A 27,973-nucleotide genomic window follows, 5' to 3' on the forward strand; every position below is an offset into this window, starting at 1 on the left:
TGTCCCTGTGACCAAAGCATGTAGAAATGAAAGCCTGCGACAGATGGCATAATCCAAACTAAGCTTCTTGATAATATCTTGCATCAAAGTCACGTGGATACGGGAACATGAATGGCTTCAGGGTGATTAAATAGGTTGGCTTATAGCAGCAAATTCTCTGATGTCATGAACTCAGCCACTCAGGCTTAACACCCTTAGTACTTAACATATAACTAATCTCTTTATTTATTAGCTTTCTAATTTTCCCTGTATTTACTTAATTTGTTAAAAAAAACAAATACTTTTGTTAGAGTTTCTTACAAGTCCAAGGTCTTCACTACTAGGAAATAACATAAAAGAATACTCTTGCATATAGGGTATGATGAATCGGCAGATAATGGCTAACTTCCTGGTTAGTCTTTAAATGATTTTATGCTTCTATCTTCACTAATGCATGTTCAATATATAAGAAAGGAGATTTAGGTCAAGTTATAAAAAGGACGTTATTTAGAAAAGGCCAAAGGCACAACAGAACAGTAGTGCCGAGTTCTGTTGATTGAAAAAAAAAAACAGTAAGAACGAGTATCCCAATCATGCAGATTATGGTCTCTAAATACTTTTTCTATTGAGAAAGAATGAGAGTTCCTTGGAGAAATGACTGATTATGGATTTGAGACAGGAAATGTACAAGATAAGCTTGGAACAGAATACTGGGGTTTTGTCAAAAAGACTCAGAAGCCAAAGTGAGATGATCAATATAGATAACAACAATGGATTGAAATGCAAATATGTTTGAATCCATGAGTTCATAAAGATATTTAAAAACAAAACTCATTGGCCACCTTTGGAGTATGATAGGGAACCAGCTCATTATTTTGAAAATTTGTAAATAAAAGGGATTAAGTATTTATCTCTTGCCCTTCTTATACAAACGGTACTTTGGGGGAACAAAATAGTTGAGAGGAAATTTCTTTGTTTAGAAACATTCCAGATAATGAATTTAAAATGATAGAATTAAACTATCATCTGAGTTTTATTGATGGCTGCTAACTCACATCACAAGAGACAATAAGAAATAAGTGTGTTCTGAATGGAAGTATACACACTACCGATAAAGTAGTCTTGCCAGAAAATTCCAACCTAAATGTGGCCAAGCTCTAGTTCACAAATTTTTTTTTTTAAGTTTTTTGTTAAATATAACATGTACAAAGAAAAGAAAGAAAAAGCAATGATTTTTTTTTTTTTAATACATGGGCAGGCACCAGGAATCAAAGCCGGGTCCTCTGGCATGGCAGGCAAGCGTTCTTGCCTGCTGAGCCACCGTGGCCCGCCCAAGCAATGATTTTTGAAGTACACTTCAACAAGTAGTTACAGAACAGATTTCAGAGTTTGTTATGGGTTATCATTTCACTATTTCAGATTTTTCCTTCTAGCTGCTCCAAAATACTGGAGGCTAGAAGAAATAAATATTTTTTTCTTTTTTTGTGTGTGAAAAATAACATATATACAAAAATGCAATTCATTTTAAAGCAATCACAATAGTTAGTTGTAGAACAGATTTTAGAGTTTGGCATGGGTTACAATTTCACAATTTTAGATTTTTACTTCTAGCTGCTCTAAGATACTGGAAACTAAAAGAAATACCAAAATGATTCAGTAGTCATACTCTTTGATCAAATTTGAGCTACATGTGTAACTGCACATCTCTATTTTACTAGTCACATTTCAAATGCTCAATAGCTACATGTAGCTACAAAAGTGGATGGTGCAGCTCAAATCACTAAATTATAAGAAATATGGAAACAGAGGAATGCGGTGTCACAAGGATACAAAAGGCAAAATTCAGATGGTAGGAACATTCTGGAAAAAAATGACTTTCTTCAACAAATAAATTGCAAGGGAAAGAGTGTGAGAGTTCATAGGAGGGAGAAAGGAGGAGAAAATTTACAAGATATAGAAACTTAACGAGACATGTCAACCAACAGCAATGTATGGATCCTGATTTAACTGTAAAACACATCTATGAGAAAGGGAAATTTGGACATTGAGTAGATATCTGATGATACTAAGGAGTTATTCATTCCCTTAAGTGCAATAATGGTACAGTGCTTAAGCTCTTATGAAACTTTTTTAAAAGTTTACTTCAAGTTTTAAATTTTAAAATAATGAAATACTTATGAAATGATATGATGTCTGGGATTTACTTCAACATAATCCAGGATGACTGTGAGGATACAGATGAAATAAGACTGGGCATGAGTTTAAAATTATTTGAAGCTGAATGATAGGTTCTCAGACAATCATACTATTCTCTTACTTTTGAAGATGTTTGAAATGTTCCATAAGTTAGAAAAAAGACTGGGCTAAGATTACAATGGAATTGTTCCTATTCTCAAAAGTACAACTAGTTAAAATTATTAATGAATCTTTCTAAAATCTTAGAGGACTAGTGGCTGCTGCTGCCACCACTACTTACAGGTAAGAAACCGGAAAAAAACTCCTTACAAAAGAAAAAACAATGCTCACTTATTAAAACCTTGCAGGGTGGGCCATGGTGGCTCAACAGGCAGAGTTCTCATCTGCATGTCAGAGACCCGGGTTCAATTCGAGGTGCCTGCCCATGCGAAAAATAAATAAATAAAATAAAAAAATAAATAAAACTTTGCAGAGGCCAAATGAAAGGAGAGTCTGGTTTTTTTCCTTCCTAGGTGTTGTGTTAAACACCTTCCTCTCCTTGAGTCTTGTTGCTTGGGTTTTCCTGAGACCCTGATTTGCATCCTCCTCCTGTCAATACAGATGTCTTCATGTCAAGTCTGCTTGGACATCAAATATACATTGTACAATTCCATCTTTTATTTCTACTCTTATTGCATCTCATCAGAGAGCAAATGGTAGAGTTATAACAAAAAGGTACACAGGACTGTGGGGTTATGTGAGGCTAATCAGATTTTATGGTTTATGAGCTTAGACACAGGTTGGAGGGAGAGTGCTGGCTCAGACCCTATCAATTATCTCATAATGTAATGCATAATATATAAATTAACAATGCAAATTAAACAACAGAAAAGAGGCAAAGGTGTTAGCATTCTGCACCGAAGATCTTCCAACTACATAAAATCATTTCCAAAGTTGACAGTGTCCTTTCCTGCTTATCTAGAGTTGGATTCTGAAGATAAAGTTTGACTCTTGAGATTCACCTTCCTGTGGCAAATATCTACTTAATGAATTTGAATGCTAGAATGAAAATGTATTTCATCAATGTGAAAGTGTGTTTAGCGATTTGGGAGGCAACAAAATGCGGGCAAAGGCACAAACTAAAAAATAACAATGATATTTATTAGCTTTTTTTTGAAATATAAATAACACAATAAATGGTTAAAAAAAAACAAACCAATAAACAAAAACAAAAAACCAACATTTTATATGATTGATCATCTCCAGGCACAGTATTTATTAGTGAACATAAAAAAAAAAGTTTTATTTTTTTATCTGCTTTTCCCCCAGCTTCTGACTACACGGATGCTTCTTAGGAAGCTTGAATTCTTAAGAGAATTCCACAGCTATACCAGCTCCTACAATACAAATGAGTAAGGCTAAACACATACTTCTATAGGGAAATAAATTTCTGTCCTTGGGATTCTGAATAATTAGACTCTCAGGAACTTATAAATAGATGCTTTAATAGTTCATTAAAACACGATCAAGTTTGGGTACAGGTACTCTTCAGGCTTTTGAAATTCTCAAAATAACTACCAAACTAGGCCAGTTTTTTCTAGCAGTACAGCCTGGGGCCAGCTGTCATATTCCTTACCACAGCCTACCAAGCTTAACCAAAAGTGGGATTAACAAAACCAAACATAAAGCACTTTCAACTTTGTTTCCTGGAAATGAGAGGGCTCACTAGGTAGGAAGGGTAAGGAGATTGTGTACCAACCTTGCCTTCAACACTCAGTACTGGTGGAAGGGCAGCTAAATCTATCTAGTGTACACTTGCACTGAGTATGAGTACACATCCATCCCCACATAAGGTCCACAAGTCACTGTGAACCAAGCCCCTCAAAACAGAGGCAAATCTGGGGAAACAAGGCTACTGCCTGTGGTAATAACCCGTCACCTAGGTCCTTTCCTGAAGAACCATGTTAATCTCCTGATTTAAGAGGCATATAGTTTAAATATTTCAGGACAGAGCACAGAAGGAAAATAACTTCCGAGAAGGGCAATGCCACACTGAGTTCAGAGGTTCCGGATTGGTCTATAGCACGAGAAAATGGCATAATCACTCATCTTTAGCACTGGAACAAGTGGTCCTTGGCTGGACCACTCTTCTGGAGCTTCTTTACTAATGCAGCTTTATGGCAGTTGCCCAGATGTCGTTGCTGGGGAGCGGGGGAAGGACCCATCCTTGTGGAACGGAGTTGCCTTTGGGATGATTAGATGGCACCAGGTACTGATCCCAATCATGCCTTAATAAGAATATTGTAGAACAGCTGTTTATTTCAGTTTTATTTTAAGCACAATGTTTAACAACTATATATTCAACTCCTAGGACTTAGTTTCCAAATGACACAACAGAACCTGATTTCTAGGAATTATGAAAAAGACTGTATTTTTAAAAATGTATACATAAAGAGGAAAAAACTCTAAAAATAACTTAGAACTTTATGAATATACTTGTATTTAAAAGCTTAAGCTTATATGTATGTAAGGCAGAGGTACACTTTCCCAGAATATAAACTTTGCATGCTAACAAGCATTCTTTCATGAGAATTGTTGGAGCTTTAGAAGGGACCGCAAAGAATTCTTATTTGGTGGTTTTGAAACCACACTTTGAAGATCCCTAGGGCCCCAAGTAGATGCTTTGGCAGAGGGGGGAGAACAACGAAGTCTTGTCAGTCAACAACAGATTTTAAATTGCCTGGGAAACCCACTCATTCATTTTATGTTTTACATACTGATTTCTCAAAAGACTACATTCGGGAAGAGTGCTGCTAAAATCTGAAGGCCTGCATGTTCACCACATTCATTTTACAGATGAGGGAAGTGAGATCCAGAGAGGTGAAATCTTTGCCCAGCTCATATGTAACTATAGATTAAGATAAAACTCCCCAGTTCCCCTTGTTTTTGCTCTCTTGGCTTTGACCTGTAAGAACTCAGAAGTCAGCATGTGTCTTACACAGTTTCCATGGCAAGTACACATTGAGAGAGTTTCTTTTACTTGGTTTTTTTAGCACCAGAGAAGAGAATTAGGAAAAGGAAGCCAATGCTTTAAATTAACACAACTGCTATAGCATGGGGCAATACAAAAGGGCAAGTAACAAACAAAGTTTCAGTTTCTTCACCTGTTAAAAGAGGAACAGCACCATCTACTTCTCAAGGATTAGTGAGGACTAAACAGATGTGTATAGAATTAGAACCTTGGAAACATAAGCTCATAAAGGACTTACCAAAAAAAGATACAGTAATAGACCTCTATAGTTTAAATATCTCATCAACTAATTCCTGCAACCTAAGGGAAAGACAACATGTTGAAAAGCATGCCCTTTTTACCTTATCTGGATGAGTGCTGGCAAGGAGTGTTCAGCTTGAAGGTAATACTGTCGGAAAGGCTGCAAGAGGTGAGCAAGCGGAAACTCATCTGAAAAAGAAATGGCACAATACCATGCTTTATACCTGAAGAACAATTTTGAAGGCAAAGTGACTGAGCCTGTCACTTTGATTACGATATAATCAAATATGTTTCATCTTTATCCAAGATGTCCATGGTAGTTTACAATTTCAAATTCTGAAGAAGTCATTTGTTACCTACCATCTCTTAAAGCTTAAGCTGAAATAATCCATAATGAGAGGAGCTGTCAAACCTAGTATTTCCTTTTTTTCCACAGGTTACAAAGGAGCTTACCTGGATCTCCAAATAATTTGGACTCAATTTCACGTTTCTGAAGTAAAATTTTCTCTTTTTCTTTTCTCTGTTTCTTTTCCAATTCTCTTTTCCTCTCTTCTTCTTGTTCTCCTTCCAACATAACTCGAAGGGCTCTCTCTTCAGCTTCATAGAGTTCAGAGCGTTTTTTAATGAGCTTTCTTAGTCGCTGCAGATGATGCTCAAAAGTCTCATCTGCTGAGGCTGGAGGACAGACCCCTGGGCAAAGAGATCCAAATGACATTTTAGATACAACTATTTCATATCGCAAAATCCATATTCTAATAGGCAGACTCAAATTCTATCTACAGTATGGGAATTTACTCAGATTATATATATTTGACCCATTTTTCAAGTTTCAATTCGATTTCTTGAGTTTCCCATTACTCCCAATCCTGCCCTGACTTTTTATGAACTCCTGACTCTAGACCTTACCACTTAACCCTTGATTTTGTTTATTTCTAATGGTTCTGATGCTCCAGTTGCAGTGGGCTCATTAAAGACAGGAATTTCTCTTACAATTCTTTTGTCTGTGAAATTTCCAAGGCACTGATTCCCAGAACTGACGAACAATTTTCCCTCTGAGTCTGAAGTTTTGAAGGAGTACACAGGGAATGGTGAGGAAGAAGATACACTCAATCAACCACCATGAATTCACAGTATGCTGCTGAGGGTGACTAACTGTCTCAATTTGCCCAGATTTAGTACTGAAAGCCCCATATTCCAGGAAATCTCTCAGTACTGGGAAAACTGGACGGTTGGTCACCCTAGTTAATTGTGAGGTCAGCCACCAGCATAGCTAATATAGTATTGAGGCTACAGTTAGGAAAATTTGATTATGGAATGGTTATTAGGTGATATAAAAATTATTGATAATTCCATTGTGTGATAATGGCATCACAATTAATAAAAAGATGCCCATATTTTTCCAGAAATGCATATGTAAGTATATGGGATGGAATGATATGTCTATGATTAGCTTTAAATTATTTCAGCAAAGAAAAAGGAAATATGGGGAACTCTTGAAAACTGTCCTATCTTAATGATTAGTCTTTACGAGTTCTATTTTTGTTCACATACTAAATTGTTCATAAAAGAAACAAAATTGAATACTCAATGAATACCTGATGGACTGCAGTTTTGCACTCACTACTGTAATGGCCCTGCGATATAAACGTTATTGTGACTGCTGACTGATTCAACGTTGTAATGTGGGATTAGCCCATCTTGTCAGTCCTCAAAGACTTTAAAAGAAAATGAATTATTACACAAGCATTTTTAAGAATATCAGATACATGGAAGAAAAAAATACTAATCTTGCTACCATAATTATTCATTTTTACTTCTTCATGGTCCTTTCCAGTCTTTTGTACCCACATATTAACAACTTCATTTCTACACGGCTGTATGACCACCATCAACTCTCCACATTTGTTTCCAGTCTTCATCATTTAATGGCTCTATTCTATTTCATTATCATTACTTGACAAGAGACCTACTCCTGGACATTTAAGATGTTTCAGATATCCTGTTATTATATAATGGTATGCTGAATACACTTGTGCATGTTTTTAGCTTTGTATGGATTTTTTCCATAAGATAAATTCCCAAGAGCGGAAAGGTTTATGGATACTTTCAAGACTACCAAAATGTGGTACTGCTTCTCAAGAAAGTTCTACATTTATTCAGCACCTAAAACTTGGTACAGAAAAGATATAAATATTTCTTCAGTGAATGAATGATTTTCAACTTATGCTGCCACTGGTGAAATATAACACTGTCAGTTTTGAGCTCTAAATTTTCTATTTTGGCAAAAATGGTATAAAGTAACAGTTCCTCAAGTTCAGGAGTTCTGTCTCTGGTGATATTAAGTTAGAAGTATGAGTCTCCCTTAAGTACTGTAGCCATGTGCTTGGAGGATTCACTCTCCTATCTTCACCTCTGAAGCTAGTACTATTCCAGATCATTCTCTCATGGCTGCTTTGCCTAACAGGTTTCCCTTCACTTATGTTCAAATATGGAAACTGCAATTCCAATCCATCTTCTACTAACTTTCCAATTAATATTTCCTAAACACACATAAACTGTGATGCACTGACACATTTAAATAGTTACTATATTGCTCTGTAATCATTTTATGGTTTCACTTCTTTATCTAGGCCAGGGGGTGGCAAACTTTTTCTGTAAAGAGTCAGGTAGTTGCAGAAAAGGCATCTGACAAAATTCAACATCCTTTCTTGATGAAAACACTTCAAAGGAAAGGAATAGAAGGGAATTTTCTCAATAGGATAAAGGGAATATATAAAAAACCCACCACTAACATCATACTCAATGGAGAAAGGCTAAAAGCTTTCCCTCTGAGATCAGGAAAAAGACAAGAATGCCCACTGTCACCACTGTTATTCAACATTGTGCTGGAAGTTTTAGCCAGAGCAATTAGACAAGAAAAAGAAACAAAAGGCATTCAAATTGGAAAGAAAGAGGGAAAACTCTGTTTGCAGATGATATGATACTATATGTCAAAAACCCCCATATCATAGAGAAATGCAAATCAAAACCACAATGAGATATCATCTCACACCCACCAGAATGGCCATTATCAACAAAACAGAAAATGACAAGTGCTGGAGAGGATGCGGAGAAAGAGGCACACTTATCCACTGTTGGTGGGAATGTCAAATGGTGCAACCACTGTGGAAGGCAGTTTGGCGGTTCCTCAAAAAGCTGAATATAGAATTGCCATATGACTCAGCAATACCATTGCTAGGTATCTACTCAAAGGACGTAAGGACAAAGACACAAACGGACATTTGCACACCAATGTTTATAGCAGCGTTATTTACAATTGCAAAGAAATGGAAACAGCCAAAATGTCCATCAACAGACGAGTGGCTAAACAAACTGTGGTATATACATACGATGGAATATTATGCAGCTTTAAGACAGAATAAACTTATGAAGCACGTAATAACATGGATGGACTTAGAGAACATTATGCTGAGTGAATCTAGCCAAAAACTAAAGGACAAATACTGTATGGTCCCACTTATGTGAACCGACATTCGAGAATAAACTTGGAAGATGTCATTGGTAACAGAGTCCAACAGGAGTTAGAAAAGGGTAAGATAATGGGTAATTGGAGCTGAAGGGATAGAGACTGTCCAACAGGACTAGATACAAAAACTCAAAAATGGACAGCACAATAATACCTAATTGTAAAGTAATCATGTTAAAACACTGAATGAAGCTGCATCTGAGCTACAGGTTTTTTTTTTGTCTGTCTGTTTGTTTGTCTTTTTTTTCTTTTTCCTTTTTTTTACTATTATTATTATTTTTATTTTTTTCTCTATATTAACATTCTATATCTTTTTCTGTTGTTTTGCTAGTTCTTTTCCTAAATCGATGCAAATGTACTAAGAAATGATGATCATGCATCTATGTGATGATGTTAAGAATTACTGATTGCATATGTAGAATGGAACGATTTCTAAATGTTGTGTTAATTTTTTTTCTTTAATTAATAAAATAAAATTAAAAAAACCCATATCTACAGCAAAGCCACTAGAGCTAATACACGGAACAGCAAGTGGCAAGATAGAAGATCAAAATGGCTGCTCAAAGAAAAGATGACGGCTTAGCAATGTGCGCGTTTTAGTTCATCCTCCAGAACAACTACTAAATAACCAGAAACAGTCCAGAACAGCTCCTGGGGCCACATCAGTGACCGGACACACAGCGTACCCCAGTTTGACCAGCTGGACCGGCTGCGAGCCTCCCAAGAAACGTGAGTTCCCCAATCCATGGCGTCGGTGCCCCTCCCCCACAGACTGCTTCCCAGAGGGGAAAGGAAAAAGACTTTAACAGCAGCAGGGGCTGAGTCCAACCAAAGACCAATTGTGGGATTAATTAACAAATTCTGACTACTAAAAATAGGCCCCCAGCTCAAGTAAATGTAGTCAAAGTGGAGGTCGCTCATTGGGCTAACGGAAAAAGAAAAAAAGAAAAGAAACAGAGGTTTTTTTGGCTGTGTTTCTACGGAGACTTGGCTGCCTCTAGATTCAGCGGTGGCACTTCTCAGGCTGCAACTGCCCCAGGCACAGGAAGAAACAGACTGTTTCAGGGCTGGTCTCCCACCTGTGCCTTCCCCAGGGGAGGGGTGAAGCCCAACTCAGGTGGAATCCCTCCTTCAAGGAATTCAGACCCCAGGGCTTGGTAATTGGAAGCCATTAAAACCAGCCTACAACCTCTCCTCTGTCTCCACCACGCCCCCAGCAGGGAGAGTCCTCCAAAGTTAGAGGTGCCGCATCATCTTATGCTGGTGGGACCCGCAGGCAGACAAGTGCCACATACTGGGCAGGATAAGAAAAACAGAGTCCAGAGACTTCACAGGAAAGTCTTTTAACCTGCTGAGCCTCACCCTCAGGAAAAACTGATGCAGGTGACTCCTTCCCCCTGATAGGAGGCCAGTTTAGTCCAAGAAAACCTGGCTGGAGTCTTCAATACCTACGTAGACCCTCCTAAGTGTGTGGGGGAAAAGGCACCATACAAGCAGGTAAGAAACAAGAAATCAAGAACCGAAAAATTATCCTCTGTTAAACAAAACCTAAGTTAGAGGTCCAGAAAAAGCTGAACTGAATGTCAAAGAACAGAGAGACAACAAATTCATCCAGAAGAAAACCCTAGGTAAGAGAAGTGAAAGCAATCTCCAGAATAAACTAATTAAGGTAATTAAATGTCTAGACACCAGCAAAAAAATAACAAATCACACCAGGAAAATTGAAGATATGGCCCAGTCAAAAGAACAAACCAACAGTTCAAATGAGATACAAAAGCTGAAACAATTAATTCAGAATATACGAACAGACATGGAAAATCTCATCAAAAACAAAATCAAAGAATTGAGGGAAGATATGAAGAAGGCAAGGAATGAACAAAAAGAAGAAATGGAAAGTCTGAAAAAACAAATCACAGAACTTATGGGAATGAAAGGCACAGTAGAAGAGATGAAAAAAACAATGGAAACCTACAATGGTAGATTTCAAGGGACAGAACATAGGATTAGTGAACTGGAGGATGGAACATCTGAAATCCAACAAGAAAGAGAAAGTATAGGGAAAAAAATGGAAAAATATGAGCAGGGACTCAGGGAACTGAATGATAATATGAAGCGCACACATATATGTGTTGTGGGTGTCCCAGAAGGAGAAGAGAAGGGAAAAGGAGGAGAAAAACTAATGGAGGAAATTATCACAGAAAATTTCCCAACTCTTATGAAAGACCTAAAATTATAGATCCAAGAAGTGCAGCGTACCCCAGAGAGAATAGATCCAAACAGACCTTCTCCAAGACACTTACTAGTCAGAATGTCAGAGGTCAAAGAGAAAGAGAGGATCTTGAAAGCAGCAAGAGAAAAGCAATCCATCACATACAAGGGAAACCCAATAAGACTATGTGTAGATTCCTCAGCAGAAACCATGGCGGCGAGAAGACAGTGGGATGATATATTTAAATTACTAAAAGAGAAAAACTGCCAACCAAGAATTCTATACCCAGCAAAATTGTCCTTCAAAAATGAGGGGGAATCAGTAATTCCCAATATCATCACATAGATGCATATTCATCATTTCTTAGTACATTTGCATCGATTTAGAAAAAGAAATAAAAAGACAACAGAAAAAGAAATAAAATGATAATAGAGAGAAAGAAAAATAAAAAATAAATTAAAATTTTAAAAAAATGAGGGGGAAATTAAAACATTTTCAGACAAAAAATCACTGAGACAATTTGTGACCAGGAGACCAGCTCTGCAAGAAATACTAAAGGGAGCACTAGAGACAGATACGAAAACACAAAAGAAAGAGCTGTGGAGAAGAGTGTAGAAAAAGGAAAATTAGATATGACATATAAAATCCAAAAGGCAAAATGGTAGAAGAAAGTACTACCTGTACAGTAATAACACTAAATGTTAATGGATTGAAACCCCAATCAAAAGACATAGACTGGCAGAATGGATTAAAAAACAGGATCCTTCTATATGCTGTCTACAGGAAACACATCTTAGACCCAAAGATGAACAGAGGTTGAAAGTGAAAGGTTGGGAAAAGATATTTCATGCAAATAACAACCAGAAAAGAGCAGGAGTAACTATACTAATATCCAAAAAATTAAACTTCAAATGCAAAACAGTTAAAAGAGACACAGAAGGATACTACGTACTAATAAAAGGAACAATTCAGCATGAAGACATAACAATCATAAATATTTATGTACCAAATCAGAATGCTCCAAAATACATGAGGCAAACACTGAAAAGGGAAATAGACACATCTACCATAATAGTTGGAGACTTCAATTCCCCACTCTCATCAATGGACAGAACATCTAGACAGAGGATCAATAAAGAAACAGAGAATTTGAATATTACAATAAATGAGCTAGACTTAACAGACATTTATAGGACATTACACCCCACAACAGCAGGATACACCTTTTTCTCAAGAGCTCATGGACCATTCTCAAAGATAGACCATATGCTGGGTCACAAAGCAAGTCTCAACAAATTTAAAAAGACTGAAATCATACAAAACACTTTCGCAGATCATAAAGGAATGAAGTTGGAAATCAATAATAGGCAGAGCCCCAGAAAATTCACAAATATGTGGAGGCTCAACAACACACTCTTAAACAACCAGTGGGTCAAGGAAGAAATTACAAGAGAAATCAGTAAATATCTCGAGGCAAATGAAAATGAAAACACAACATATCAAAACTTATGGGATGCAGCAAAGGCAATGCTAAGAGGGAAATTTATTGCCCTAAATGCCTATATCAAAAAAGAAGAAAGGGCAAAAATTCAGGAATTAACTGTCCACTTGGAAGAACTGGAGAAAGAACAGCAAACTAACCACAAAGCAAGCAAAAGGAAAGAAATAACAAAGATTAGAGCAGAAATAAATAAAATTGAGAACATGAAAACAATAGAGAAAATCAATAAAACCAGAAGCTGGTTCTATGAGAAAGTCAGTAAGATTGATGGGCCCTTAGCAAGACTGACAAAAAGAAGAAGAGAGAGGATGCAAATAAATAAGATCAGAAATGGAAGAGGAGACATAACCACTAACCCCACAGAAATAAAGGAGGTAATAACAGGATACTATGAACAACATTATGCTAATAAATACAATAATGTAGATGAAATGGACAACTTCCTAGAAAGGCATGAACAGCCAACTTTGACTCAAGAAGAAACAGACGACCTCAACAAACCAATCACAAGTAAAGAAATTGAATCAGTCATTAAAAAGCTTCCCAAAAAGAAAAGTCCAGGACCAGATGGCTTCACATATGAGTTCTACCAAACATTCCAGAAAGAATTAGTACCAATACTGCTCAAACTCTTCAAAAAAACTGAGGAGGAGGGAAGTCTACCTAACTCATTCTACGAAGCCAACATCACCCTCATACCAAAGGCAGACAAAGATATTACAAAAAAAGAAAACTTCAAACCAATCTCTCTAATGAATAAAGATGCAAAAATCCTCAACAAAATTCTAGCAAATCGAATCCAGCAGCTCATTAAAAGAATTGTACACCATGACCAAGCAGGATTCATCCCAGGGATGCAAGGATGGTTCAACATAAGAAAATCAATTAATGTAATACACCATATCAACAAATCAAAGCAGAAAAAACACATGATCATCTCGATTGATGCAGAAAAAACAGGTGACAAAATTCAACATCCTTTCCTGTTGAAAACACTTGAAAGGTTAGGAACAGAAGGGAACTTCCTCAAAATGATAAAGGGAATATATGAAAAATCCACAGCTAACATCATCCTCAATGGGGAAAAACTGAAAACTGTCCCCCTAAGATCAGGAACAAGACAAGGATGTCCACTGTCACCACTGTTATTCAACATTGTGTTGGAAGTTCTAGCCAGGGCAATTAGGCAAGAAAAAGAAATATAAGGCATCAAAATTGGAAAGGAAGAAGTAAAACTCTCACTGTTCACAGATGATATGATACTATATGTCAAAAACCCCAAAAAATCCACAGTAAAACTACTAGAAGTAATACATGAGGGCAGCAAACTGGCAGGTTACAAGATCAACACTCAGAAATCTGTAGTGTTTCTATACACTAGTAATGAACAATCTGAGGGGGAAATCAAGAAAAGAATTCCATTTACAATTGCAACCAAAAGAATAAAATATTTAGGATAAATTTAACTAAAGAGACAAAAGACCTATACAAAGAGAGCTACAAGAAATTGTTAAAAGAAATCACAGAAGACCTAAATGGATGGAAGGGCATACCGTGTTCATGGACTGGAAGACTAAATATAGTTAAGATGTCAATTCTACCTAAATTGATTTACAGATTCAATGCAATACCAAATAAATCCCAAAAACTTACTTTTCAGAAATAGAAAAACCAATAAACAAATTCATCTGGAAGGGCAGGGTGCCCCGAATAGCTAAAAGTATCCTGAGAAGAAAAAATGAAGTCGGAGGTCTCACGCTACTTGACTTTAAGGGGTATTATGAAGCTATGGTGGTCAAAACAGCATGGTACTGGCATAAAGATAGACATACTGACCAACGGAATAGAATAGAATGTTCAGTTATTGACCCTCTCATCTGTGGACAATTGATCTTCGATAAGGCAGTCAAGCCAACTCACCTGGGACAGAACAGTCTCTTCAATAAATGGTGCCTAGAGAACTGGATATCCACATGCAAAAGAATGAAAGAGGATCCATATCTCACACCCTATACAAAAATTAACTCAAAATGGATCAAAGACTTAAACATTAGATCTAAGACCATGAAACTGTCAGAAGAAAATGTAGGGAAATATCTTATAAATCTTATACTACAAGGCGGTTTCCTAGACCTTACACCCAAAGTAAGAGCATTGAAGAAAGAAAGAAATGGGAACTCCTCAAAATTAAACACTTTTGCGCATCAAAGAACTTCATCAAGAAAGTAAAAAAACAGCCTACACAATGGGAGACAATATTTGGAAACAATATGTCAGATAAAGGTCTAGTATCCAGAATATATAAAGAGATTGTTCAACTCAACAACAAAAAGACAGACAACCCAATTACAAAATGGGCAAAAGACTTGAACAGACACTTTTCAGAAGAGAAAATAACAAATTGCCAAAAGGCACATGAAAAGATGCTCAACTTCCCCAGCTATTAGGGAAATGCAAATCAAAACCACAATGAAATACCATCTCACACCCACCAGAATGGCCATTATCAATAAAACAAAAAATGACAAGTGCTGGAGAGAATGTGGAGAAAGAGGCACACTTATCCACTGTTGGTGGGAATGTCAAATGCTACAACTGCTGTGAAAGGCACTTTGGCCGTTCCTCAAAAAGCTAAATATAGAACTGCCATATGACCCGAAATACCATTGTTAGGTATCTAGTCAGAGGACATGAGGGCAAGGACACAAACAGACATTTGCACACCAATGTTTATAGCAGCATTATTTGCAATTGGCAAGAGATGGAAACAGCCAAAATATACATCAACAGACGAGTGGATAAACAAACTGTGGTATATACATATGATGGAATATTATGCAGCTTTTAAGACAGAATAAAGTTACAAAGTATGTAACAACATGGATGGACCTTAAGGACATTACGCTGAATGATATTAGCCAGAAACAAAAGGACAAATACTGCACGGTCTCACTGATATAAACTGACATTAGTGAATAAACTTGGATAATTTCATTGGTAACAGAGACCATCAGGAGATAGAAATAGGGTAAGATATTGGGTAAATAGAGCTGAAGGGATACAGATCGTGCAACAGGAATGATTGTAAAAACTCAGAAAAGGAGAGCACAATACTACCTAACTGTAATACAATTATGTTAAAATACTGAATGAAGCTGAATGTGAGAATGATAGTGGGAGGAGGGCTGGGGGCACAAATGGAATCAAAATGAAATATAGAGGCTAAAGACTGAAATGGCATAATCTAGGAATGCCTAGAGTGTATAATGATAGTGACTAAATGTACAAATTAAAAAAATGTTTTTGCATGAGGAAGAACAAAGGAATGTCATTACTGCAGGGTGTTGAAAATAGATGGTAATTAATATTTTAAAATTTTAACTTATGTGTGACACAAAAGCAAAAAAATGTTTACTTGGTACAAAACTTGTATTTTGACTAGTGCATTTCCTAATATAACTTATGTAGACAGCTTAATTGAACACTATAAGTACATGGAACCTTGGGTAGGACATGAGATTTTGTTGGTTTGTCCAGAGTGATGCTCCAATGAATCCCAGAGTGATTTGAACAGTTAGTGAAAAAGTATTTGCAAAGTCCCCTTCGGGGAATGGTGAGAATGGGGGAAAATTCAACCTTCCCAAGTTGAATTCTTGATATTCTCACAAGTAGTGTGGACAACCAAAGCTATAGGCTGAGCCCCCAGTCTTGCTTGGGGTTTGCTCATATGAAAGCTAGCCCCACAAAGGATAGGTCAAGCCTTCTTAAAATTAGGCCTAAGAGTCACCTCCAAGAGAACCTCTTTCGTTGCTCAGATGTGGCCTCTCTCTCCAGTCAACACAACAAGCAAACTCACCTCCCTCCCCCTGTCTACATGGGACATGATTGCCAGGGGTGTAGACCTTTCTGGCAACATGGGACAGAAATCCTAGAATTAGCTGAGATTCAGCATCAAGGAATTGAGAAAAACTCTAGAATGAGCTGAGACCCAGTATCAAGGGATTGAGAAAACCTTCTCAACCAAAAGGGGGAGGAGTGAAATGAGACAAAATAAAGTGTCAATGGCTAAGAGATTCCAAACAGAGTCAAAAGGTTATCCTGGAGGTTATTCTTACGCATTAAGTACATATCAACTTGTTAGTCGAGACATTATGGAGAGGCTGGAGGGAACTGCCTGAAAATGTAGAGCTGTGTTCCAGTAGCCATGTTTCTTGATGATGATTGTATAATGATATAGCTTTCACATGTGACTGTGTGTGACTGTGAAAACCTTGTGTCTGATGCCCCTTTTATCTAGGGTATGGACAGATGAATAAAGAATATGGTTAGAAAAATAAATAAGTAATAGGTGGAACAAAGGTTAAAATAAATTGAGTAGATTGAAATACTAGTGGTCAATGAGAGAGAGGGGTAAGGGGTATGGTATGTATGAGTTTTTTCTTTTTTATTTCTTTTGCTGGAGAGACACAATTGTTCGATAAAAAATGTTCATGGTGACGAATATACAACTATGTGATGATACTGTGAGCCCTTGACTGTACACCATGTATAGAATGCTTGTATGTCAAGAATGTTGGTATGTTCAAGTGTGACAATAAAAATATTTATAAAAAAAAAAATTATACCTAAGAGTCACCCTCAGAGAACCTCTTTTGTTTTTGCTCAGATGTGGTCTTTCTTTCTAAGCCAACTTGGCAGGTGAACTCACTGCCCTTCCCCCTACTGAGACATGACTCCCAGGGGCGTGTACCTCCTTGGTAACATGAGACATGACTCCTGAGGATGAACCAGTACCTGGCATCATGGGATTGAGAAAGCCATCTTGACTAAAAGGGAGAAGAGAAAAATGAGACCAAATAAAGTTTCAGTGACTGAGTGTTTTCAAACCAAGTTGAAAGTTATCCTGGTGGTTATTCTTATACAGATATCCCTTTTTAATTTATAATGTATTGAATCAAAGTAGATCAAACACCTAAATATAAGAACTAGTACCATAAGGCTTCTAGAAGAAAATATAGGGAAACATCTTCAAGCCCTAGTAATAGCAGGTAGCTTCCTAAACTTTACACTCAAAGCACAGGCAATAAAAGAGAAAATAGATAAATGGGAACGCCTCAGAATCAAATGCTTCTGCACCTCAAAAGACTTTGTCAGAAAACTGAAGAGGTAGCCAAGTCAATGGGAGAAAATATTTGGAAATCACACATTGGACAAAAGTTTGATATTTTGTATACATAAAAAAATTGCACAACTTAGCTAAAGAACAAACAACCCAATTATAAAATGGGCTAAAGATATAATAGACATTTTTCTGAAGCACAAATACAGATGGTAAAAAGCATATGAAGAGATGCTCATTTTCATTACTTATAAGGGAAATGCAGATAAAGACTACAATGAGATACCACCTCACCAATAAGAATGGCTGCTGTTAAACAAACAGGGAACTATGAACGTTGGAGAGGATGCAGAGAAACTGGGACACTGATACACTGCTGGTGGAAATATATAATGGTACAGCTGCTATGGAAGACAGTTTGGTGGTTCCTCAGGAAACTTATATCAAGTTGCCCTATGACCCAGCAATAGCAATACTTGGAATAGAATGTATTGGAGTCACTAGAAGGAAGTACCTGAAACTGCTGAACTGTATTCCAACAGTCTTGACTTTTGAAGACGATTGTATAACTACATACCTGTAACCATATGATCATGTAATTGTGAAAATCCTGCAGCTCATACTTCCTTTATCCAGAATATGGATGGATGAGTAAAAAAATAAAAACAAAAAAGAAATAAATAATGGGGGGGTGGATAAGGGGTAAAAAAAATTGGGGTAGTTTACAATACTAGTGGTCAATGAGAGGAAGGGGTAAGGGGTACGGGACGCATGGTTTTTTCCTTTCTTTTTCTGGCATGATGCAAATGTTCTAAAATGATCATGGTAATGAATATATAACTATGTGATGATATTGTGAGCCACTGATTGTATACTTTGGATAGACTGTATGGTGTATGAAGATATCGCTATTACAAAAAAAAAAGAGCCAGGCGATAAATACCTTAAGACTTTCTGTGGCTATACAGCTTCTATTACAACTACTGAAATCTGCAAGTACAGCACAAAAGCAGGAAAAATACATAATGAACAGGCATGGCTGTGTTCCAATAAAACTTTATTTACAAAATAATTAAGTTAAATACATTCTTTGAAAAATGAAGGATTTAGGCCCAAAAGGAAAGTGATTCCCGAAGCCTCTGAGCTAGTCATTAGCAGGGTACTGGAATTAGAAACTGGGATCCAGTAAGTGAAAGGTCAGGCATTCTATGCTTGCTGACTACTGTTCTTTCTAAGGCAAATCTGTGCTTTTGGATGGATCAACACAAGCAGCAAAAGATGACTAGACTTTTTCACATATGTAATCATTGCCCAAGTTAGAAGATAAATCAATGGCCTAAACAAATTGAGGAGAATTCCCACTGGAGAGTGACATAAATAATAACTGAGTCTTTTTTTATTTAATGAAGACTTAGTACATACTATGAACAGATATGGTTTAAGAGCTTTATAAATATTAACACATTTAATCCTTATAACTTCCCTAATGAGATAGGTATTTTTGTTATCCCATTTTTTAAAGACAGGGAAACTGAAGCATAAAGATGATAAGTATCTTGCCCAGAGTTACATAGCTAGTAAATGGTAGAGTTCAGATTGAAATACAGGCAATGCGACTCCAGAGTTCATGCTTTTAACCTTTATGCCAGACTTCCTTTTAGAATTGACTTGATCAAATTTTAGTCAAAAACGATGCAGGTATGGGGATGAGGAAGGGATAAGGATGGATTAAACTTTTGCCTTGGGATCTTATATGTTCTATGTAATTACTGCTCCCAAAACCAGCTTCTTCTCTTCATTTGCCCATTAAGTGCCTCCAGACCCCTTAGAGGAACCTTGGACACCCATTATCAATCCTTCATTACTTCTCCCTGGTCACCGTGACACACTGTCTCTAAAATGACACTACTCAGCCAATCTTCCTTTTGACCCCATATACTGACATCATCTAGGCCTCCCTCCATCTCTACGCCCTACTCTCCTAGTTCCTGCAGTTCCTACTTTGTCTCTTATTTCCCTTTGGTGGCCTCAAATCCAAGGGCCTTGTCCCTACCCTTGGGCCCTAGCATGATCAGAAAAAACTTTCCACCTCTGAAGTCTTAAACCCAATTATTATCTTCTCTAAATACCAACCTTCTACCTTCCCAGTACTCTTATTTCCTTCTCCCCACAGACCCATTGGCTAACTTCACCAAATTCAGGACTGATGTATCAGATCCCACCCTTTTTCCATTCCTTTCCACCTCCCCCTTCCCTCATCCAAATTTGTGGTCATCCCATAAAGCAAAACTATAATAGCCCCTTGCTCTGTGCTCACTGCCAACTACAGGGTATTCCAGGAAGAAATCACTTGATTGTGTGACCTGGTGCCTGGATCCATCGCACCTCCCTCCAACCATCCTGCCCCGGGTTTCTGGTCATCTCTCATTCATTCCTCAGAACAGTTATTCCAAACCTTCATGCTTTCCTAAAGCCTTACTTGTCTACTGACTCTCAGCAGACAGACCATCTAACCCACTCTTCTCAGAGAAAAGAGGCCTCAGAGAGAAAACCCTCAACTTTCTGCCCCTGATTCCATTAATCTATATTACTACACATCCTTGTATTCCTATGTCATGTCAGTGGAAGACAGGTACTTCTCCATTTAAATTAATGCCTCCACTTGGAACCTGAACCCTGCTGCCTCCTGCAGGACCTTGAGGCATCAACTGGCTCTCCAGTTTCTCTCCCTTTGGATCCTTCCCTCAGGATTTAAACAGACTCAAGTTTTTCCCAAAACCCTAAGATACACAATCCCCTGCCCCAACACACACACACATATACACACTGCCAAGTACAAATCTTTCCTTCTTTCCCTCCTTTTCTTCAGGGACAGTCTTTTTTTTTATTTGTTTGTATGCTGTAATGGCAAGGTCACATTTCATTCTATTTCCATATGAGTACCCTGTTACTGCAGCACCACTTGTTGAATTTTTTTGTTTGCTTGTTTGTTTTCGTTGGTTTCTGTGATTGTTTGGGAAGTGCACAGGCCGGGAATGGAACCCAGGTCCCTGCATGGCAGCAAGAATTCTACCACTAAACCACCCTCGCACCCCCCACAGGCAATCTTTAATAAGGTGAGCAGCTACTTGCCTTTCCCATCTCCTATTCACTCTCAACTTGTTCTAGATTGGCTTCTACCCTCACCACTCCATTGAAATGACCCTAGCAACGGGCATCAGTGCCTGCTGAGTACTCATTCTCATAGATGGTTCTCAGTGTTTGTACTACTACACAGCAAAAAGAACAATAATTTGAAACACTTATAGCATTTTCTTTGTGCCAGGACACAAACAGAAGAACATTATTTATCACTTTCATCAATTATGTATATCATACATACTAACAAATATGTATAATAAATATAGATATTTATCAATTTAATCAAATAACCCATGGGTAGGTACTGTTATTTCCATTTACGAATGAGGAAACTGATGCACAGAGAAGTTTAAGTAATCTGCCCAAGATTACATAATATCTCTGAGCATTTGCCACTTCCTAGAAGGTAGGGATCTATTTTTTCCTCCCAGGGTCCACCTTTTTTCTGGTCTTTCTGCTTTCTTGGGCTCTTTTCTGCCCTTCTTTATCCCCCTCGATTTTGACAATGCCTAGGATCTGGTCTTGGTCCTCATCCCATGCTACACAACCTCCTTCAAGTCATTCCTACCCACAGCGACAAACTGATAAATTCTTATTCAGAATGATCCACAGGTACCTCAAATTCAACAGATTCCAAGATGAACTCAACAAGCCCAAACCTATTCCTCATCCTCTGTGTCCCTCCTCAATTACAATGGTATCATTAGTTGTCAGTACACCAGGCTAGAACCCATAAATCATTTTTTCCTTCGGCTCCCATATGTTGAGTCCTCTAAATTATCTATATGCACACAAATAAATGTACATATATTACTTTATTTATATTTTTAAAATGTGTTTACTTCTCTCCAATTCACTGTTTGCCCCTTAGTTCATACTCTCAATCTGTCCCTGCCTATACTCCAATAACCTTACCAATCTTCCTCCTTCCATTATGGATGCTCCAAACCTTTCTCTACTCTGTCAGCACTGATCTTTCACATCATTTCACTTTCTGGATAAAATGTCCATGGTTCCTCACAAAATTAAGTAAAAGGTTGAGAGCTCTAGCCTGGCCCAAAAGACATTTTGCAATGTATCCCTGCTTACATATCCAGCGTTATCACTTACCACTTACTTGAAGGAGCAAACATGTTGAAGAGAGAAGTTAGGAAGCTGTTAGTTTCCTTTTTAAGGGCACAATGCAACCAATTGCTAGTTACCAAATTACTTTATATTCAAGCCAATTAACTCCACAGATACAGCTCAGATACAGCTCATTTCTACAGTTCACAATCCCTCCTAAAATATCCCCCTTTCTTTTGGGCAGCTATTAACAACCAAAATGAGGAGGACTAACATTAAGAAATTATGCTGGTAAATTCACTCAGCCTAAATTTACCGAGCACTCACCTCATGGTGGACACGAGGTAGGGAAATATTAAATAGCAACCCTCAGGTTTTGGCATTTTAGCAAGGAAGAGATATGGATCGATACAGACGATGCTAACTCTCCTCTGACTGTTCACAAGTGCTCTAGAAGTACCACAAAGGAGGCATCTATATTGATACTGAGGCCTTCATCTGAATCAGCATGCAGAAGCCAAACACTTAACTAGTGAGTGAGCCTGGTTAACTGCTAACAACAGTCACATCCTCACATAAATTTATTAAGAGTCTGAAAGAATCAGTTTCCACTTACGTTTTAGGCTATAAGGAGGAATCATTTGCTATAGAGTTACTTGTTAATCTGTGTACTTTCAAATATCCCTCATGACTGTCAAGAGCCTACAACCTATTAAATAAGGGAACATGTGATCTAAACCAGGTGCAAATGAGAAAGATTGAGAGGTTACCATAGCCCAGATCAAAGATGGGGACTGAGGGACCTCCAGATGACTAGAAGGGCAGGAACAAAGATCCAGACAGACTAAAGGAAAGTATAACTGGGGAACTCCTAGAAAATGAGCATGGCTGAAGCAAAATTTTGTGTAGAGGCTTGGACCACCTGGTTCTGGTGCCAAGTATTCCCTTCAGAGGTGAAGGGTAATCACTGAGGTTTTCTGAGCCCCAAAGTGACAAACAGGGAAGCTGGGGACCTTGATGCAGTCTGAAGGTCACTCCCTGCCCTAACCTTTCATACATCTTCAAATATCAATACTTCAGGTTTGATATCTATTTGAAGGAGTGTGCCATGTTTTTAACATTTTCTGGAAGGCCAAGTAAGGTTAGGAAAGCTTTCACCTTGCACATGGGCTAAGTTAAACAGCCATGCCAAGTCCACTCAGAAGAGGGTAGCCAGGAATGCCTGGGGTATGAATGGAGAGTCAGGGGGAAGACAATGCATAGACTCCTACACCTGTCTGTATTTTTAACCTTGGCTCTCAAGGACTAAACATTGTCCTTGAACGTTTTTGAATTGAAGCTTCCTGCTTCAGAAGTTCTAAGCTGCTGCTGCTAAGTGCAGTGACTCTACAAGTTGAATGAAAATAATTATTTGAAGAAAAGTGTCAAGAATTTTTTTTCAAAAATACTTTGTGGGGTTAGGTAAAAAAGGGAAAGGGACTAGGGGAAGAAATGCATGTAGAATCAAATTCTAACAAACAGTAGGGCAAAGCCACAGTTACCTTTTCTCGCTGCAGCCTCTTTTCTCAGCTTCCTCAATTTCTCCAAAGCCCGAAGAATATCCACCATTCTTTTGGTGTCTGCTTGTTTTTTCCTCACTTCAGACAAGACACCATCAGCTGCAACTTTGAGTTCCTGCTCCTGGAAAAGAACCAAAACCCACAAAACCAAACATCAGAAATAACCTTATAGCAGAGAACAGTTGCCCGACAGGTGTGATTTCAGACACCTAAACAATCTCAGGTTAAGATTCCACTGATCTACATCCAGATTCTTGGTCCTGACATAACTCCCTTCTATACCAGTCCAGCCCAGGGATTATCCCCATTCACTAATGGCTGATTTCCCCTCTGCAGGTTTCACATGGGTACTGGTCTTTGTTTCCTCCTGTTTCTCAAAGTGTGGTCCAAGGAACACTTTATCTGGGGCTCTCTTGTTAAAAAAGCATATCCCTGGACCCTAAGAACAGACTCTCAAGGAAGACAAGGAATGGGTGGAAAGGGCCAGGACTCTACAAATCTCTCCAAGTGACAATCTATGCACAAAGTTTGCACTCTATTGCTCTTGAGTCCCAAGAATCTCTTTCACATGACAGCCTTTCAAACATGTGAAGACCACTAGCCCACACTTCTGAAACTGGTTCACAGGTAGACTAAATAACCCTGGTTCCTTAAGCCACTCTTCATGGAACACTATCTCAAATAACACCACTGTGATGGATCCAGTCTAAATCTCATTCTCTACCTGTCAAATAAGTGCCTATAATTCTACCATTACAGCCACATCAGTCTGTTTTACTCTTCTGCCTGTATTACTCCCTCTCTCTGGAACAGTACCTGTTGCTTTTGCCTGACTTTGATGTTTTCTTCAAGCCTCAGCTCAAATGTCAGTATATCTCCCAGAAAGTCTTCCCTCACACTTTTCTCCCCCATAAAACCTATCTTTGAATTTCTACCACGTCATGCTATACTGACATGATTTCTTATGGGGTTCTAAACCCCTCAAGGACAAGGGTACTGTCCTATTCATCTCCATCTCCAGCACTGAGCCTGGTACACATGCGCCTTCAATAAATGCTTCTCTGGGAACTCTCCTTCAAAGCAAAGATATGCCTGGGGGTGCAAGGACAAAGTTTGCCTTCAATATACTTCAGAGTGAAATTATATCAGATGCTAGGGCAATATCAGATAAAAGGGGAGTGAGTAGATACTATCCGGTTGTGGAGAATGGAGGGAGTAGGGAAGGGAACCACAGAGGCACTCAATGGTGAAGAGAATACCTTGAACAACTATTTGACTAATTTCAAATTTCACCCTGAACCTACTTGAGCTTGAGATCAACAACAGACTGTGAATCCAATACGGACTCAAATCCCACATTAATCTACCACAAACTGGCTGTGTGACTGTGGGCAAGGTAACATCTCTGAGACTCAGTTTCCTAAGCCATAAAACCGAGTTGATACTGCCTAATTCTTAGAGTTGGTACAAGGGTTCAATCAACAGATGTAGGTAACAACCTTAACACGGAGCATAGTCTATAGTAAAGGCTCAAAAACACTGTGAAACCAGGAGACACCTGGTTTAAAACTTGTAAACGGAGGAACCCAGAAGAAATTACCACTATCATCCTGTCGGACAATTAGGGTATGTATTCCTTGAACAGGGCCCCATGTATATTTGGTACTCTTGAAATCACTTAGGGCAGTAAAAGACACACAAGGGCTTGTTGGTCTTAAATTTTACTAAGTGGGCAGAACGTTGGAGCAGGAGACAGGAAGGAGACCTGTCTTACTTCTGCAATGTCACTGTATACTATACTTTGTGTTTATAGGACTTGGCAGGAAATCTAGGGCTTTTGTTTTGCGTTCTACACGTCATTTAATACGCAATTAATATAGAGGTATGAGGTCAGAGAGGCTATCTATCTTTTTATTTTACGGATAAGGAAACATGTTTAGCCCCGGGAAGTAGAAGCGCAAAGTCGCACTCCCCTTCAGGTTCAAAATACTACCACTTCTACTTCCGTGCACTTGAGCCGCTCTCACCCGCTTCTTCTCCTCCACCTCCTGCACGCATTTGACTCTCCAGCGGTCAATCTCCTGCTCACGCTCCGCCGCCCGCGCGGCCTCCGTCTCCCTCTCGGCCTCACGTTCCCGGGCCCGCTCGCGAAGTCGCAGCCGGCGGCGCCGGACCCTCTCCAACCTCCGCCGCGCTTCTCCCACAAAGGCGGCCTGGGTCAACGACTGTAGCTTTTCGGCCAGCTCGTCGCGCAGTGGCTTGACCTCCGCGTGCAACCGTGCCCAGGCCGCACCGTCGGCCTCGGCTTCACTCAGGGCCCGGCCCAGGCCGCGCAACCGCCGCACCAGGCGCAGGGCCCCACGCAGCCGCGCGCGCACCTCGCCCAGGCTAGGCCGGGCCGACGCGTGCGGGGGCGCCGGGCCGCCAGCCCGCCGCGGAGTTCCGAATACCGCCTCCAGCCACTGCCGGTCGCGCAGGCGCTGCAGGGCCGCGTCCCCGAGCACTTCGGGCGGCGGCGGCGCCTCAGACCAGCGCTGGCTCCAGGGAGGCCCCGGGCCCGGAGGTAACGGCCGCGGACGCTCACCGACGTCGGGCCCCGGAAAAGGCCGGCACTGGGGCGGCGGCGGAGGTAGAGGTGGTGGCGGCACCGGATAGAAAATTCCACCGCTGCCGCGAGAGGCTTCCGAGGGCACCCGGGGCTGCAGAGCCAGCGGGGGCTGGAGGAAGGGGGCGGAGGCGCCCGGAAAGGGGCCGGGCCGTTGAGGAAGAGGCGGGGGGAAAGCCGGGGAGGGGAGCGGCGGTGGCGGGCAGCCGAAGGGAGCGGGAGGTGGCGGCTGCGGGGGTGGCGGGCCCGGCCGACCTGGGCCGAAGAAAGGCGGAAGGGCCATGGTCACGACGAAAGGACTCTGAGTAGTGACAGGAACCTGAGCGGTTCCTGGGAAAAGACTTGCGGACGGAAGTGACGCCATCAGGACGCGCGACGCCGTTACGATGCGGCCCGCCCAGAAACTCAACCGTGGGTGGGCATTTGTTCAGCTTGGGTTCAAGAATATTTACTGAGTATTCTTGGTGCGGTGTTACCCTCTCCACAGTACCGTGGACATTAAGAGATACAGTTACAGTTCTCGCGGAAACACATTAATCGAATAATCATACAAACAAATGTAAAACAGCATCGGTGAATATAAGCACTATGAAAAGAGGATTTCAGGGGTCAACAAGAGCTTACAGGAGAATTTCACTTAGTCGAGGGGTTTGGGAAAAGTTGCCCTAAGGATCTGAGAATTCAGCTGAGCACTGACGGGTAAGTTAAATAGGAAAAAGAAGAAAGGGAAGTACGGTCCAGACAAGCACAGCGTGTGCAAAAGCTCCGTAGTGAACAGAGTATGTATGCCTAGTGAAGGAACTGAAGGAGTCCTAGGGTGACTAGTCAGAGAAGGCCTGATGAGTTTGGGCTCGGAGTGTCTAGGACCTCATATCTTACGAACAACTGGAAACCTTTGGAGGGTTTTAAGCGGGGGACGGTGAGGGGGGGATAGCAGAAGGATAAGGTGCTGGAGAATCATGCCACGTGGTTTCTATTTTGAGATTATTGTGGTTTAACATATAGTTGTAAGAAGTAAAACAGAGATCCTGTGTACACTTTACCTATTTTCCTCCAGTGGTAACATCTTGCAAAACTAAATATCGCAACCAGAATACTGATATTGTTAGAGTCAAGATACAGAAAACTTTCCTCACCACCAGGATCCCTCCTGTTGCCTTTTTATAGCCACACCCCTTCTCCTCTGTCCGCATCCCCTCCTTAATGCTTGGCAATTACTAATCTGTTGTTTACGTCTACTTTTTCCTGTATTTTATCACATAGTTGTGTGTCCATCACCATGATCAGCTTTAGAACATTTGTTTCACTCAAAGACAAAAAAGAACCATACAACTCATACCCCTGACCCCCCCTTCTCATTGCCCACTAGTATTGCAACCTACCCAAATTTTTTACCCCTTACCAGCCAAGCCCTTATTTAGTTTTTGTCCTTATTTTTTTACTCATCTGTCCATACCCTGGATAAAGGGAACGTCTGCCACAAGGTTTTCACAATCACATGGTCACACTGAAAAAGCTATATAGTTATATAATTGTCATTAAGAATCGACACAACTGGAATACAGTTCAGCAGATTCAGGTACGTCTACCTACTCCAATACACCATAAACTGCAAAGGGATATCTATATAATGCATAAGGATAATCTCCAGGATAGCCTCTCGACTCTGTCTGAAATCTCTGAGCCACTGAAATTTTATTGTCTCATTTCTCTCTTTCCCCTTTGGTCAAGAAGGCTTTCTCAATCCCATAATACCCGGTCCCTGCACATCCCTGGGAGTCATGTCCTAAGTTCAAGGGAGATTTACACCCCTGAGTCATGTC

General features: G+C 39.5%; 1 protein-coding gene and 1 long non-coding RNA gene across 3 annotated transcripts in view; one reads left to right on the forward strand and one right to left on the reverse strand.

Moving 5' to 3' along the window:
- Positions 1-3,666: 3,666 nt before the first annotated feature.
- On the reverse strand, positions 3,667-26,500 carry PDCD7 (programmed cell death 7). Its single transcript, XM_077128230.1, has 5 exons — positions 25,573-26,500; positions 23,528-23,666; positions 5,879-6,115; positions 5,527-5,614; positions 3,667-4,442 (listed from the first exon to the last, which is right to left on the reverse strand). Exons 1-5 carry the CDS (start codon positions 26,431-26,433, stop codon positions 4,319-4,321), a joined length of 1,449 nt encoding a protein of 482 aa, XP_076984345.1. The 5' UTR covers positions 26,434-26,500; the 3' UTR covers positions 3,667-4,318.
- The window catches only part of LOC143656271 (uncharacterized), a 38,788-nt gene continuing 36,850 nt past the window's right edge, over positions 26,036-27,973 (forward strand). Inside the window, exon 1 of one of the 2 annotated variants that reach the window (XR_013162446.1) lies at positions 26,036-26,108. This is a non-coding gene — a long non-coding RNA (uncharacterized LOC143656271). Of the gene's footprint in view, positions 26,109-26,362; positions 26,850-27,973 lie in introns of those variants that run through there. The other variant, XR_013162447.1, reaches the window with a different exon arrangement.

This window comes from Tamandua tetradactyla, chromosome 14 (assembly GCF_023851605.1).
Source record: "Tamandua tetradactyla isolate mTamTet1 chromosome 14, mTamTet1.pri, whole genome shotgun sequence".
Classification (NCBI taxonomy): domain Eukaryota; kingdom Metazoa; phylum Chordata; class Mammalia; order Pilosa; family Myrmecophagidae; genus Tamandua; species Tamandua tetradactyla.